At 39.3% G+C, this 13,418-nt stretch overlaps 3 protein-coding genes across 5 annotated transcripts; 1 reads left to right on the top strand and 2 right to left on the bottom strand.

Moving 5' to 3' along the window:
- Positions 1–184: 184 nt before the first annotated feature.
- On the bottom strand, positions 185–2,306 carry LOC125768870 (nedd8-activating enzyme E1 catalytic subunit). The gene is made up of 3 exons (XM_049437124.1): positions 1,806–2,306; positions 1,530–1,743; positions 185–1,465 (listed from the first exon to the last, which is right to left on the bottom strand). Exons 2-3 carry the CDS (start codon positions 1,684–1,686, stop codon positions 273–275), a joined length of 1,350 nt encoding a protein of 449 aa, XP_049293081.1. The 5' UTR covers positions 1,687–1,743; positions 1,806–2,306; the 3' UTR covers positions 185–272.
- Positions 2,307–2,415: 109 nt separating this feature from the next.
- LOC125768880 (vitellogenin-1-like) lies at positions 2,416–5,337 on the bottom strand. Its single transcript, XM_049437141.1, has 6 exons — positions 5,218–5,337; positions 3,767–4,019; positions 3,279–3,677; positions 2,984–3,218; positions 2,882–2,919; positions 2,416–2,816 (listed from the first exon to the last, which is right to left on the bottom strand). Exons 2-6 carry the CDS (start codon positions 4,011–4,013, stop codon positions 2,602–2,604), a joined length of 1,134 nt encoding a protein of 377 aa, XP_049293098.1. The 5' UTR covers positions 4,014–4,019; positions 5,218–5,337; the 3' UTR covers positions 2,416–2,601.
- Positions 5,338–7,953: 2,616 nt separating this feature from the next.
- On the top strand, positions 7,954–13,004 carry LOC125768876 (uncharacterized). 3 transcript variants are annotated; one of them, XM_049437134.1, is made up of 8 exons: positions 7,955–8,225; positions 8,306–8,575; positions 8,639–8,712; positions 8,841–9,075; positions 9,147–9,232; positions 9,327–11,250; positions 11,339–11,394; positions 12,294–13,004. In XM_049437134.1, exons 6-8 carry the CDS (start codon positions 10,539–10,541, stop codon positions 12,714–12,716), a joined length of 1,191 nt encoding a protein of 396 aa, XP_049293091.1. In that variant the 5' UTR covers positions 7,955–8,225; positions 8,306–8,575; positions 8,639–8,712; positions 8,841–9,075; positions 9,147–9,232; positions 9,327–10,538; the 3' UTR covers positions 12,717–13,004. The 3 variants fall into 3 exon arrangements, with proteins under 3 accessions (XP_049293092.1, XP_049293091.1, XP_049293093.1); XM_049437135.1 differs by lacking the exon at positions 8,639–8,712 and having other exon boundaries at positions 7,954–8,225; XM_049437136.1 differs by lacking the exons at positions 11,339–11,394; positions 12,294–13,004 and having other exon boundaries at positions 7,958–8,225; positions 9,327–9,881.
- Positions 13,005–13,418: the final 414 nt, after the last annotated feature.

Consider the following 13,418-nt stretch of genomic DNA (forward strand, 5'->3'; position numbering starts at 1 on the left):
CATGCTGCGCACATAGGGGCTACAACTGGTACCGAATATTAAAGCGTTGTTGTTATTCATAAAATGTACATCATATAATTTGTAATTCACCATACGTCATCAACGGAGTAGTATAAACTATTACTACATTATTAATTATTAATTTTATAATATTATATAATGAAAATCTTTAAAAATTTGAATGCGTATTTGAAAACCAATTTTATTGATGCGTTACATTTTGTATGCTATTTAATGCTGAATTTAACGTTTTTAAAATCCACCATTACTTCTCATGCCATTTCGACCTCATTCGGTTGAAATTTGAGCTTAATAAGGATCGTATTCGGTGTGGTGACATCGGCGACCATTATTTCCTGGCCATCCTTCAGTCCAAGCTCGTTGAGAGACAGCGTCAAGTTTCCCTTTGTAGCTTGCTCGATGCTCTTCACCGTGCTCATGTATAGTGTTTTGTTTTTTCCTTCTAGCACAGCGGTCAATCCTGGACTTTTCATTTGAAACTCCGGATTGTCACACAAGTGTTGAATAAGATCCTGCAATGTCATACCATTTGGATCAGCAACCTCCACCGGTCTTGGTATTTGGCTACAGGCTAAGCAGTCGGAGCGTTTTTCGGCCTCGTACGTGTAGGTGTAGATTCCGTCCACATCGTTGAACACCATGTAGTTGTTCAACGGTTCACAGCAGCTCGAAGCTATCTTAAATACTTCCGTGGCACAGGCAGCCGCAATCACAGCGTTGGTACTAGCAACGGCTGGAATAATATTTTTCAGCACTCCCTGCACCAAGCGATACGACAATCCTGTTATGTTGAAGCTATTTGCTCTTTCCTGTGCCTTCTCGTACACCCAATTCACATGTTGGGGATCATCACCATCGAGGACGATATCCACGCCGAAAGGAGTTTCCTTTGGCCATTGGATAATCTTTACGTATTCGATGCAGTGCTCAGGTAGTCTTGGTGTATTGGCGATTGTGCAAAGTGGATAGTTTACCTGCGGTGGAAACAGATCCAACGTACAATCTATGCAAGCCGTCATTCCGGACAGAATCACACGAGCATTTCCTTTGAAGCCTTCCGTGCCACCGTCAATCAGAGGAATGATGGAGGTCTCATCCACTGAACCATCTTCTTCATATTCCAGCATTGATATCAGCATACCATTGATCCACCGACGAGCTACAATTGAATCCAAACCACACACAATGATATGAAACTGCCGATAGAAGGAAGCATCAAAGTCCTGAATTTTGCAAAAGTGTGGTGTAACGACACACCCCGGAACGCGACCATTAATGAAAGCCGCCGCACAATGTGCCTTCGATTGGCCGATATCCGTTCTTCTGAATAAAAACTGCCGATTCAGATTCGAAAGCTCGATCGTATCCATATCAATTACGTGAATATCACGGATGCCCATTAAGGCCAGATCTTTCAATAGCTCACATCCTAATCCTCCGGCACCTGTAACGATTGTCATAAGGATACATATCATCTTTTGAACATGCATAACGATGGCCATGCATACCAATTACGAGAATTTTGCAAGTATTCAGCAAAAATTCTAGAGTTTCTGAAGAGGCGGCAAAGTTAGGATGGCAGAATGGACCAGATCGTTCAAGAATTTTCCGCAAGTGATTCCAACGCTTACTCAAATGATCATTGTTCGGCGAAGCGACTTCCATGTTATCAGAATTTAGATGGTCAACTAGTCAACGGAGATTGTTCTTGAAGTCCCGTAGCTGAAACAAAACAAAAGCTAGCTTAAAACTACTGGCATTTGTTTTTATATCACTTCACTTACATTCGGTGGTAAACAGTACCACAGCGTGCAATGAAAACTTTTACACAAACTGGAATATTTGCAAAATCAAGACGAATTAGTATCCTTTTTTCCTAGAAGCTAAAGAATTTGCTCACTAGCTTCAGGAAGAAATTTATTTACTTTTGCCGGTCAATCGAAAACAAACCCAAATGTCACTTTCTGACCTTCGGATATAACGTGCGCTTAACGACTTGAAATTAATTTCAAACTGCCAGACGAAACATTTCAATTTGAATTTAAAATTATTTTAATGACCGTTACGATGCAAAGTGTAGGGAAGAATGATGATTTAGAATTACCTAGAGCAAAAAAGTAATTGGGATTTTTGTTGAAAATAAATACCGGACAGGCTTGATGATATAATGGTAATGAGTGCTGGTTTCTCACACGACAGAATTGATAGAAAATCCCATTCAGACTGTTTCTACGTATAAGCAATAGCGGTCCAAGACTTCGAAGGTTGTAGCGTTAAAAAGAGAAAGGAGAGAAATCTCAAACCACGTGGTGCTTACTATTCATAATCCAACGTTGTTAGCAACGCTTCGCGCATCGTACTTATTACAATGGTGCCAACTTAAACCAAAACACATTTTTCTCGCGTTTTTTGCCAATTCAATTTATTTCAATTAGCTTTGCTTACATACAAACTTCTCATTTTGAAGCAAAAGTTCAACAATCTAAAAACTTCATTCCATAACGTGGGCTGTAGCAGTAATACTAAACAACAATAAAGGGGAAGCGTGGTACCTCAATCAACATTACCCGTTTAACACGGTTACGAAGGCAAAGCGAATGGTGATTTGTCGTTTGTCTTCAGGAAAAAGTTTCCTTTAGCTGTTTTGGGACAGCCAAAGCCAAGAGGGACCGGATTACCAACGCAACCACCTGTAGTGAGCGAAAGCAGCGAATTGCATTTCACAGCCAACAGGCTCTTTTCGGTGTCAGGATACACCGTCTCAGCATACAACTCCCAGGCACGCTTATGAGAACCTGTAGGAATAAATAATGAACAAATTTAGACAATTTAACTTTGATAACATTTCGTATATACGTACATGCTGGATCTATGCATCCGGGCTGGACAGAAACAACGCTAAAAAAACATTAAACGATTAATACAATCTTTTCGTAAGAATTCAACCGAAAGGATATCGCACCCATTGGGATAAAAATCGGCATCTCCAATTGGATCACGCTTGCCCAAAACCTTAGCGTTGGTATGAATGATGTCCACAAAATCGGCATCTCCCCGCTGAATGCCACTCAGCGATTCTCCTTCATTGAAGCAAGGATTCGCAGGATCCAATCCCGTGATGCGGGGAATCGTTTTGTTCGTATTGTATTGGAAGTATCGTCCAGCAGCACCAACGATGTGTGCACCCAAACTGTGACCTATGAAACGGGAACTAGCTGTAGCTGTGCGAGTGAGTAGTCATTTCTACGACCGCTTACCTATCAGGTGAATCTTCTCCAGAGGCACGTACTCGATCAATCCCTTCAACCCGTTCGCCAAACCTTGGCCAAGATCGTTCGTGTTGAACGCGGACCAAGTGTAAAGCGTGTCCACATACTCGGCTGTATCTATAACAACGAAGTTGTATCCGCCACGTGCCTTATACGCATTGTAGATCGTATCGATGGCCCGATTCGGTTCGTTCACGTTCGACGTCCATCCGGTAACCAATATGACCGTATCGTACGATTTGTTGAAAAGCTCGTTCTTCCAAAGATCGTCCGACTCTAAAAGCGGAATCGTCACGTTATTGTCTTCCGTCATCAGGATGTAGTTCATGTCCGTTATGTTGACCGTATTCTCGGACGCGGTCGCATTCGACAGTAGCGCAACAGAGCCTTAATCGGATGAAATATAATTATCATATTGCTATCAGTTTATTCTCAAAAATCCACCCAACGATCATTATTCCATTGTCTTGACTCACATATTTGATTGATCGTGGCGGCAATCGCTTCCGCCGGCAGACCAATGATCGACTGCTTACTAAACTCCAGGAGCTGTTCTGGTGAAAATATCTGCGGTATACTCTCGGCCACACCTTTCGCCGTTTTGGCTGCCACCTTGGCGACGTCACCCGTCTTTTTGAACAAACCGCCCAAATCCAACGTCTGCACTTGAGGAGTGCAAACACATGCGATCAGCACGATCAACGCGATCGACCGGTTGCCCATTATCAGCTGCAGGTGGCGGGCGTGTTTTGTCGAGCGTGGGAAAACGAAAACAATCAGCAACAATATAAGCACTAAACATTAAACAAGGGAAAAATTGTGTTGTTCGAAGCATTGTTTCCACTTTCCCTCGGTTTGTTGTGATGCTGATGACTAACTTGAGAGCAAATTATGCGTGTACCGTTACATGATTCAAACGCAAAACAGTGCGTAATTTGCTAATACTAATGGATCGACTGTAAAGCGAGGCGAAATCAAGGAAGTAACTACAAAAAAGCTTCTACTCAAAAATGATTCATTAATTCTAGTAATATGGTAGTGTATGAAAAATCATCATTTTCTTTGCCAAACTAACATAAACATCTGGAGTTTATTTTTAAAAGTGATTGGAAATTACTAAACTTTCCCTTTCTCTTCACCACTAACGAGATAAATCTCGTTATGGTCTAGAAAAATCTAGCTTATACAAGTTTAATTGAAAGCAGATAAAAACGTCATAGCGTAATATATGCAAGCGAGAATCATTTTGCGCCTACGGGAATGGTTCAAGATTTAGTCTAATTGCTTTGAATTGCTCTCCTCTAGGATATAAAATCATTATTGACATTATACCAGTTTCGTTTCTACTTTGTATACTATTACTGTACTAGCCCAGCTAGTGGCTTAGTAGTAGTCATATGATATTCTACAAGGGTTCTAGTACCCAAAGAACAACAAAGTTTGTAACTATTAAAACATGCTAATGTTTTGATGACGTTAATAAAAGTTATAATTGTTAATCTGAAACGATCGCGATCTAAATGCGAAAACATAAAGATGTCACAGATGACATTAATTTATACAGCAATAAATTAACATTAACAACGCGTAGAATGAAACATTCATAACTCTCGAACGTCAGCGATGTAAAATCAATTAAATGATAATGAACCATCGCCTATTGCACTGGTTTAGATACAATTGTTGGAAAAGTGTTCCTTTGTACCGTAAAACGGTAGTCGACTAGTTGACTTAGCGCACTAGCTATTTATGATCACAATAAAATTGTAAAAGCATCCCTTAAAAACGAGATCTATCAAATCTGCAATCTAACAAGTTTAACAGCATAAGTACCAGACCGATCGTGTACACTGTATCATTTTCCCTCTTAAATCTTCGGCCAAATGTTTCACAAACTATTTTTTTTAACACAGATCAATATTCATACCACGTTTTCTGTCAGCCACTCGGTAACTCGGTTAGCACACAAACACTTCACGCAGCGGCGTAATTCCGTGTTCAGTTTCACTCGACGAAACAAATCGAACTAATCTGTGATCTGAGAAAAATTATAATTTTATATCCACGTAATGCAGCGTGGCTTGCGTTCTCGTCCCGCCTCAAATGTTCCCTACCGCATCCGTGATCGCACACCTGGGATGGGCCGTTGTCGCCATGTAAACGGTGCTACAATGAACGGCTAACGTTGAATCATGCTGATGCTGGTGCAGCTTAATTGATGCCATGCGATTCTGCCATACCGTTTAGCGATGGAGAGATGTCGACGGTAGCGCAACTACGCATCCGTAAATCACTGCAAAAAGGCGCGTGCGTACGCAATAAGATGAAAAGCAACCGAAGCCTTTGCGCGCATGTTACCTCGTGCACGGTCAATGTCATCATGCCTTCGGACATATGTATACAAGTTCCGTTACCACTAGTGACGTAGGTTCAAGGATAACAGAGCGTGTTGGATGCTGCGAGGTAAACGGCACTAAGGAAAACTTAGTCACAGGACACGTACATTAACGATCAATGAACCGATCATTGCAATGATCGTACTAGAAAAAAAATCATTTCCGTTCTGCCGCTGATATGAAAGCTAAATGATGAAAGAAATTTTGTTCATTTATCATTTTTATTTCCTGTGTGTTCGCGTATCATCAATGTCACTAATAACTAGCACACCGTTCCATGCGAGCGTTGTATGCGTCTTCTCTTGCTGCAAACGCAGAATACACGGTTGGCCACTGACAAATTTGTATGTTTACTTATGAATATTCAGCAGTCGTAAACCTTTTTCGTTAACGCTCATTACGTCGTGTGTGAGCTTTTCGAGAACATTTGCAAACTGTGGAGCACACTCTTGACCTTCAAAAACAGTATTGGCAAGTATTGAAAATTTGATTCCCCGGCTGGTTTTTAAACGATCGAAAAGAGTTTTCATAGTATTTATTGAAAGGGTCTTGTAATTTATGTTTTAAATCATTTCATATCCATTTCATTCTCATTGATTCATGAACGTTTGTACAGTTGTAAGTTAGTTTAACAGTCTGAACATATGAACACTGATGATAGCTTCTTGCCAAGCACCTAAACCAATACAGAGCAGATGGTGGAATCAATTCAACTACTCTTCTTCTTGGCCTAAGCATTTACTAGGTAATGGATGCCTTACTCAATTTATTATTAGCTCGAATTAGAACCATTCCTACGAGAAACATTCAGATAAGATTCGATCCACGACTTTCGGTGTACGAGACTGACCGCATAATAAGGATTAAACGAGGTATCCTTTTAAATTAACGTTTAAAACAAGTTTTCGGTTTAACGAAAATAATTAAATTACAAAATTTGCACTTTTACCCAACGGACTATTTTCTTCGAGTAAACAATAAATACTCACAGCAGAATGGTCAAAATTCGGGGCGGTCCTGTGGCATATATGTGATAAACGGCGCCGGTTCCACAAGACAGGACCGGGTATCACATCCCATCCGAAACGTCCACTAGCTACAAGGACTGATTATCCTGGCTACGTGGTAAAAATAAGCCTTGAACAATAAAATAGAACTACCCTGAGACTAGTGTTGGGTCAAGTAGCTCTTTTGCAAGAGCGGAGCGCACCACCCTCGCTCTCTAAATTATACTCAGCACGTAGGAGCGATTGTGCGATGCGCTCCCCGGAACGAAAGTTCGCTGCACAAGGAGCAGCACAATTGGATTAAAATACCAATTTTAACGCATTTATGGAAATGTTTCAAAAGTGCCAAATATTCCTTATTGAATATTAGATAGTTACTTCGTTTTTCATGTGTTTTACTTTTACTCTGCTTAAAAATTCATCCGTCAAAAGTTTACGCTACAAAGTGTAGCTCTCGGAACTACAAACTTTTTGACGTAGAGTTGGTGCCTTCCCCTCCAAATCAAGCGTAAACTTTTTGAGTTTACGCATAATGTACCGTAGGCTTTAGAATCCCTAGAAAATATATATTTTTACTGTTTCGTGCAAAACGAAATATTTTAAGAATATTTTAAATATTACAAAAAAATCTATTTCCATAAATGTGTTAAATTTAATATAATTTCCATAAATGTGTAAAAATTGACATTTGAATCCACCTGTGGTGCTCCTTGTGGTGCAAAACTTCGCTCGTAGGAGCGCATCGCACAATCGCTCTTGTGTGCAGCGCTCCTTGTGGTGCGAAACTTCGCTCCTGGGAGCGCATTGCACAATCGCTCCTGTATGCAGTACTCCGTGCTACCTCTTTTTGCTGTGGGCTGTGCGGGAGCGCGCACAATAAGATGAGCGGAGCGATTGAGGTACCTCTTTCGCTCTTGACCCAACACTACCTGAGACCAACAATCATCAATGCTCGCATAACCTATGCTAGAGCTAGCGTTCTGAGTTTTGATCATTCAAACAAATCGAGCAATATTTAGTAATATTTTAATTGAGCAGCAAAATATCTATCTTTACGAAACAAGTATGCAAATGTTTACAAGGAAAATGTTTCATTGTTTTGCTGGAATTTCGAAACATATCCTGTAAATGTGCTGAATCTATTTGTGAAAATATTTATATATTTCACACCTCACCAAGGGTTTAAAAACGTACGCTTCAAAAATTACTGTGTGTGAAATAATTCATGACCTACCTTGGTTATATGAACCGCAACCAAATGTCACTGAATTTGTTCTTCTTCTTCTGTTATCTTTATCGTGAATTGAAAAATCAAAACAACTTTATTGTTTACATTTTCCGCGATCCTACTATATGAAATAAAAGGAAAGTTTCGTGTATCGTGCTAGTTTTATTCACGCACTTTGAAGTTCAACCAAATATATACTTTATTGTGGATTGGTTAAATCGTAATCAGCTTACGTTTCGCCATAAATATCTTCAGTTGCCAAACGATTATCTACGGAAGCAAAGCACCAATCGCTGACTTGAGGGTAAGATCTGCAATCTTTGTTTATTAGTTTAGTTCTTTATCTTTCCTTCACGATTTACTTATTATTTGTTTCCGTTTTAGATTATATCATCTCGTTATTGGATTGTAACATACCACACAATCGAAATATGAGCGGCTTCTATGAGGAAGATGAAGTAAATCCAAGAATAGAATTTATCAAAGTCGAGCCGGAGGACTTTGAGGATGGTATGTTTAATGATACGGAAATTGAAGATCCAAAAGAATTACAGCGAATCATAAGGCTTTCGCCCAAAGTGCAGCCGCATACACGTCACAATCCTGTTAAAAGAAAAGTCATACGCGTACAATATTACGGCAAAAATAATCATGGTACGTTTATTTTGCTGCACCAATGTTGCACAATTATAAACTTTCATTCATTTCATATTTAAGTTTTACCGAATAAGAAGTTCAGACCAACGGTTCCTGTGTATAAAGAAGATACAGTAAAACGACCTAAAAAAATGGTAAGCAAATCATTTAATGCATGAGAAGTACACACAAAAATCGTGTACCAATACCATTAATTCCAGTTCCCAATTACACCACGTTTGTCAAATACAGATTTTGTACCTACTTTTTCTTCTATTTCCAGTGTATTCCAATGTTACAAGAGCATACAATTAAATTAATAAAGAGAGTAGAGAAGGAGTCTTGTATTTGGAGCAGCACTAATGAACATTACAAAAACAAAGAAATTAAAGACAAAGCCTGGAATCGTGTAGCCGCTCACACAGGGATTCGCGTAGAAATTGCGCGAGCCAAATGGACATCACTTCTGGGATCATTTCGGTCATACACCTCAAGATATAAAAAAGGCCTATGTTCTGGTTTGTTCGATCTTCGAGTTATATCGTTTGCAAAAAAGAAACGTTCTCTAACAATAGCATTCCTATTATAGATAAAAAACCACGCTGGTTCGCATACGATTTGTTAAGCTTTTTGAATAACGAAATAGAGGAGTCTGCACAAGGAGACGATTCGGAGGTAACTGTTCAAAAGTACCCACTTTATAGCACCATGTGACTATTTATTATGTATAATCCATTGTATCTTTTCTCATATTTATCCCTTTTTGTAGCTCCCATATGTATGTGCTGATGCAAAGAGCGAAGAGTACGAAGTGCCCGAAAGACCCCAAAGTGAAGATGAAAATAACATACAGGAACTGCGGCAAGATACAGTGGAATACCTTGAAGAAGAATTATTCCATCCGGAAACTGCACCTACCATCGTCAATAGAATAGGAGAAAATAATACTGCCAGCGATAGTTCGGAAACTTCGTGCAACGAAGAAATATTGAGAATTGTACGTTCCATGTCGAAAGTTTTAAACAAGATGGCCAACATTGGAATGCCTGTTGACTATGGACGGTACGTTAATGAGCATCTGAAGGTATATGATGATGAAATTCGAAGGAAAACAGTGAAAGGTCTCATGGATCTCATCACGGCAGCAGATGAAGAAATGTCAAAAAAATATCCCGATGGCTCGCAACTACCGGGTACAAATGTTCAGAGATCACGTGGAAAGTAGCGTAATATGTAAATGCACTATTTAACTATACTTCTTAATACAATAACAAATAAACAACTCTACCACGTGATTGTTATGCATTGTTTCGCCAACATGTGTTACAAGCAACATATAGTTCAACGTGCTATGCGCAACCATAACAATCTGTAGCTTTGCGCTGACCCGCTATAAAGCTTTAAATCTAGTCGAAACGCTTCGTAATCACAAAACCTTCGCGTTTTGGTACGATCTTTATTTTTATGGGTTGTAAACAAACTAGAATGCAATTTACTGACGCATATACCATGTGTTACAAGAAACCCCATCAATCCTCCATACTCTCTATACATAAGGGTTAATCTGTATAGAAAATGCACAAATGTCAAAACATTAAACTTTGAGGCAAAGAGCTACCAGATGATATTACCTGTGTGGCAGATGATATTACAAAATGTCATTCGCATACAGAAAGATGTTTGTTTTGCATTTTATTCCTAGCAGATTCAAACATATCGTGGATAACAAATTCCTGCGCATTAATAAAAGAACAAATTGTATTTGTGGTGCATTGCTCGAAGCGAAAGGATCGGTTCGGTGCGTGTTTTCATTTCCAAAAGGTAGTGCTTCTCAAAATCCAAAACAAGCCGACGGCAATTGATATAAGACCAAGTACAGCTCCGACAGATTGGCAAATAGTTAAGTAAATTCAAAGTAAATACCTTTGTGCATCGTGTTGTGAGCTATATTTGAGGATCTGCATATTTTCATATTAGAACAATGGATGCGAATCTAAACAAAACCACAGATGGTCCTCCTAACTTTGCCTTGAAAAAAAAACCATTTGTTCCGAGAAAGTCTACAAGCGATACGGATAGACGGCACATTGTGAAGGCATATTTGAATGGTGGTTTGCCAAGAACCATTAGCGATATGTTCGGCATCAAGCTTTCCACTGTTTACGGTATCATTAAAAACTATAGGAATACGGGCAAAGTGGCCGCTATTAGGCGTGGAGGTAATCATAAAAAAATACTATCTCCGGAAGCTGCGCAAAGCGTTCGAAACTGGCTCAAGGAGGATAATACCCTATCGCTAAAGCAGCTAGCCCAAAAGGTGTGGGAGCAGTATCACATACACGTGAGTCCGTCAACAGTTGCGCGTGAAATTAGAACACTAAGAGCCGCATTGCAACGTCGAAAGTTAGCTTTGCAAGCGAAAAAATGGAATAATTATATTGCTACTGCTGGAATTGAAGCATTACACAGTAACGACGATTCGATTGCGGAAGACCAATCTGCAACGTTTGTCAAGGAGGAGGACCTCAGCTCTAGCGACGACAATGAACAATGTGCGGACGATATTGACATCGGAGAAACCGTGCTTACGCACACCGATGGCTGGGACCAAACAGTTGAATCTTATAAATCTGAAGGCAATCCGCTAGAAGAAATCATCATAAACGAATCGGATTTAAGCGAAACCCTTATTTGTAAGTATTAGGATGTTCCATTGAATTAGAAAAAGTTTGAAGCCTTCAAATTAACACCAGATGTTTATTTTTTTCTTTTAATGAAAAGGCAAGAAAATAAGTTGCGATTCGATGGCCAAAGTCGTACGCGCAGAAAAACGAGTGGTAAGTAGTGTTATGTGTTATGTCTTTTAAGTGTTATCTTATTCAGCTTAACGAACCATATAGCATTTCTTACTGCAAAATTAGTTGTTTTAGTGGGAAAAATTGTCGTTTAGTTTTTATGCAAACAAATAAGCATGAGAAACTAAAACCTTTTCTCGGCTTTGTGACCATTTTTTAATCCCAACCAGATAGAAATTCTCGAATAGAAACATATTCTTATAAAATTGTTCTACATCTAGCCGCAAAAGTAATTGTCGAATGATGCAAAGGTTAGAATATAGAAGTAACATTTTCCATTTAATATCGTTCAAATTGTTTTTAATCAGACCAGCAACATCTTTGAACGAAACACTTCTTTTTATGCCAAACACTCACATAAACATATCGGATTTGTTGTATCGCCGTTCGATATCTCTCGGTTTCAACTCAATTTCCAACTGTTTGGTCGAAAAGTAATGGCTTGTTTTGCCACGTTGCTTATTTGGAAAATTAACGATTCTTTTGTTGAAAACTTGCTCTCTTGATTGTCCAAATAAGGAAAAGTTATTAATAACTTAGTATCCAATAAGTATGAGTAATGAGATCTGGGGGGGGCGGTGGTGTATGTGATACACGGCGCCGGCCCACACGGCAGGACTGGGGTTCAAATCCCATCCAGACCGTTTCCCCGTAGCATGAACTGACTATCCTGCTACGTGGTAAAATAAGTCTTGATACAGCCGGGCCGTTCTAACCGAGCAAAAAAAAGTAATGAGATCTGGTTTTCTTGTCCTTTTCTGGCGACAACTTTTCTGTAAACGAAGAAACTCGTAGAACCGTACGGTTTAATGTAACGATAATTAAAACTAAATCGCCCTAAAAGGTAAAACAACACACTAACCACCGTCCCGTCGTTTCAGATTGCGATTGACACTGATCAACCCAACGTGAACCATATTGTCACTTCTTTATCAGGACAGCCACAGCCAGACTCCAATGAATCGCACATCTCACTCGATTCTAAAACAACAGAAAAATGTACTTTTACCATGCACATGTTAGATGAACCACAAACTATGAAAACCATAACCGTTTCCATGCCCAAATCTCCAGCAGCAAATGATCACTCGTTCGATAATCTAACAAAAACGAATGTAGCAAATACACCAACAACATGCACACACTGCACTTGTTTCCACGAACTTGTAAGTGAGCAAAAGAAAATGTTAGCACTATTTTCCACCTTCGAAAAAAAAATTGTTGACGGGATGCAGCAAATGCAGGAAACTTTAACGCACAAGCTCAAACAAATTGAGGAAATTATAAAAGATAGTAATAATTGATCTCTTTCTGGGTTATGTACATAATGAGAGTCAAAGTTTTAGAAGGGGTCCAATGACTCGGACACATTTCAGTGAGCAAGGTTTTTTTCAGAAAAAAACGATTTGATGGCGAATAAACACGTTATATGTAAGTGGAAGTGTTTTAAAACAAGAACATACATGTACAAAGTATCGAAAAATGATATTATTCAAAACTGCTTTTCGCGTTCATTAGCATAGGTAGTACATACTAATAACATGTGTCGACCGTAGCGCCCCTGGTAGGAAATGCGCGAAACATGAAAAAACGTTAAAGCCAAGAACACATGATGCATACTTGTATGCGGCGACAACTGACAGCTCCAAATTTTTTTGAATTCTCGTCGCCGGCTCGTAACCCATATATCTGGGTTACGAGCTGGCGACGCGGTGACGTTCGGCTATCGCCAGAGTTTATACCTTTATAAGTTGGGGAGTTGAATCACAGCGATGCGAGGGTAACTCCTGGTTTTAAATTTTAGCCGTTATGTATCCGAATTATTTTTTTTTTGCTTAGCAATGCGGTATTCAAGGGGGTATAACGTTTGGAAAAATTTATATAGATGTAAACTGTTGACTTTGAACAATACACATACTGAATAGTCCTGTACTTATCAACTGCTGCGTACTGCGGGATCTTGCTGTATATTCTGCATGCATAATAATGTTTGATTTTAGCTACGC

This window comes from Anopheles funestus, chromosome 3RL, assembly GCF_943734845.2.
Source record: "Anopheles funestus chromosome 3RL, idAnoFuneDA-416_04, whole genome shotgun sequence".
Classification (NCBI taxonomy): Eukaryota; Metazoa; Arthropoda; class Insecta; order Diptera; family Culicidae; genus Anopheles; species Anopheles funestus.

Coding starts and splice junctions, on each gene's coding strand:
- LOC125768870 (XM_049437124.1), bottom strand. CDS start 1,686: ATGGAAGTCGCTTCGCCGAACAATGATCATTTGAGTAAGCGTTGGAAT. Junction 1,466..1,529: donor TTGCAAAATTCTCGTAATTG/GTATGCATGGCC, acceptor CAATCGTTACAG/GTGCCGGAGGATTAGGATGT.
- LOC125768880 (XM_049437141.1), bottom strand. CDS start 4,013: ATGGGCAACCGGTCGATCGCGTTGATCGTGCTGATCGCATGTGTTTGC. Junction 2,920..2,983: donor GCCGATTTTTATCCCAATGG/GTGCGATATCCT, acceptor ATGTTTTTTTAG/CGTTGTTTCTGTCCAGCCCG. Junction 2,817..2,881: donor CGGATGCATAGATCCAGCAT/GTACGTATATAC, acceptor TTATTCCTACAG/GTTCTCATAAGCGTGCCTGG.
- LOC125768876 (XM_049437135.1), top strand. CDS start 10,539: ATGGATGCGAATCTAAACAAAACCACAGATGGTCCTCCTAACTTTGCC. Junction 11,251..11,338: donor TTTAAGCGAAACCCTTATTT/GTAAGTATTAGG, acceptor TTTAATGAAAAG/GCAAGAAAATAAGTTGCGAT. Junction 11,395..12,293: donor TACGCGCAGAAAAACGAGTG/GTAAGTAGTGTT, acceptor CCGTCGTTTCAG/ATTGCGATTGACACTGATCA.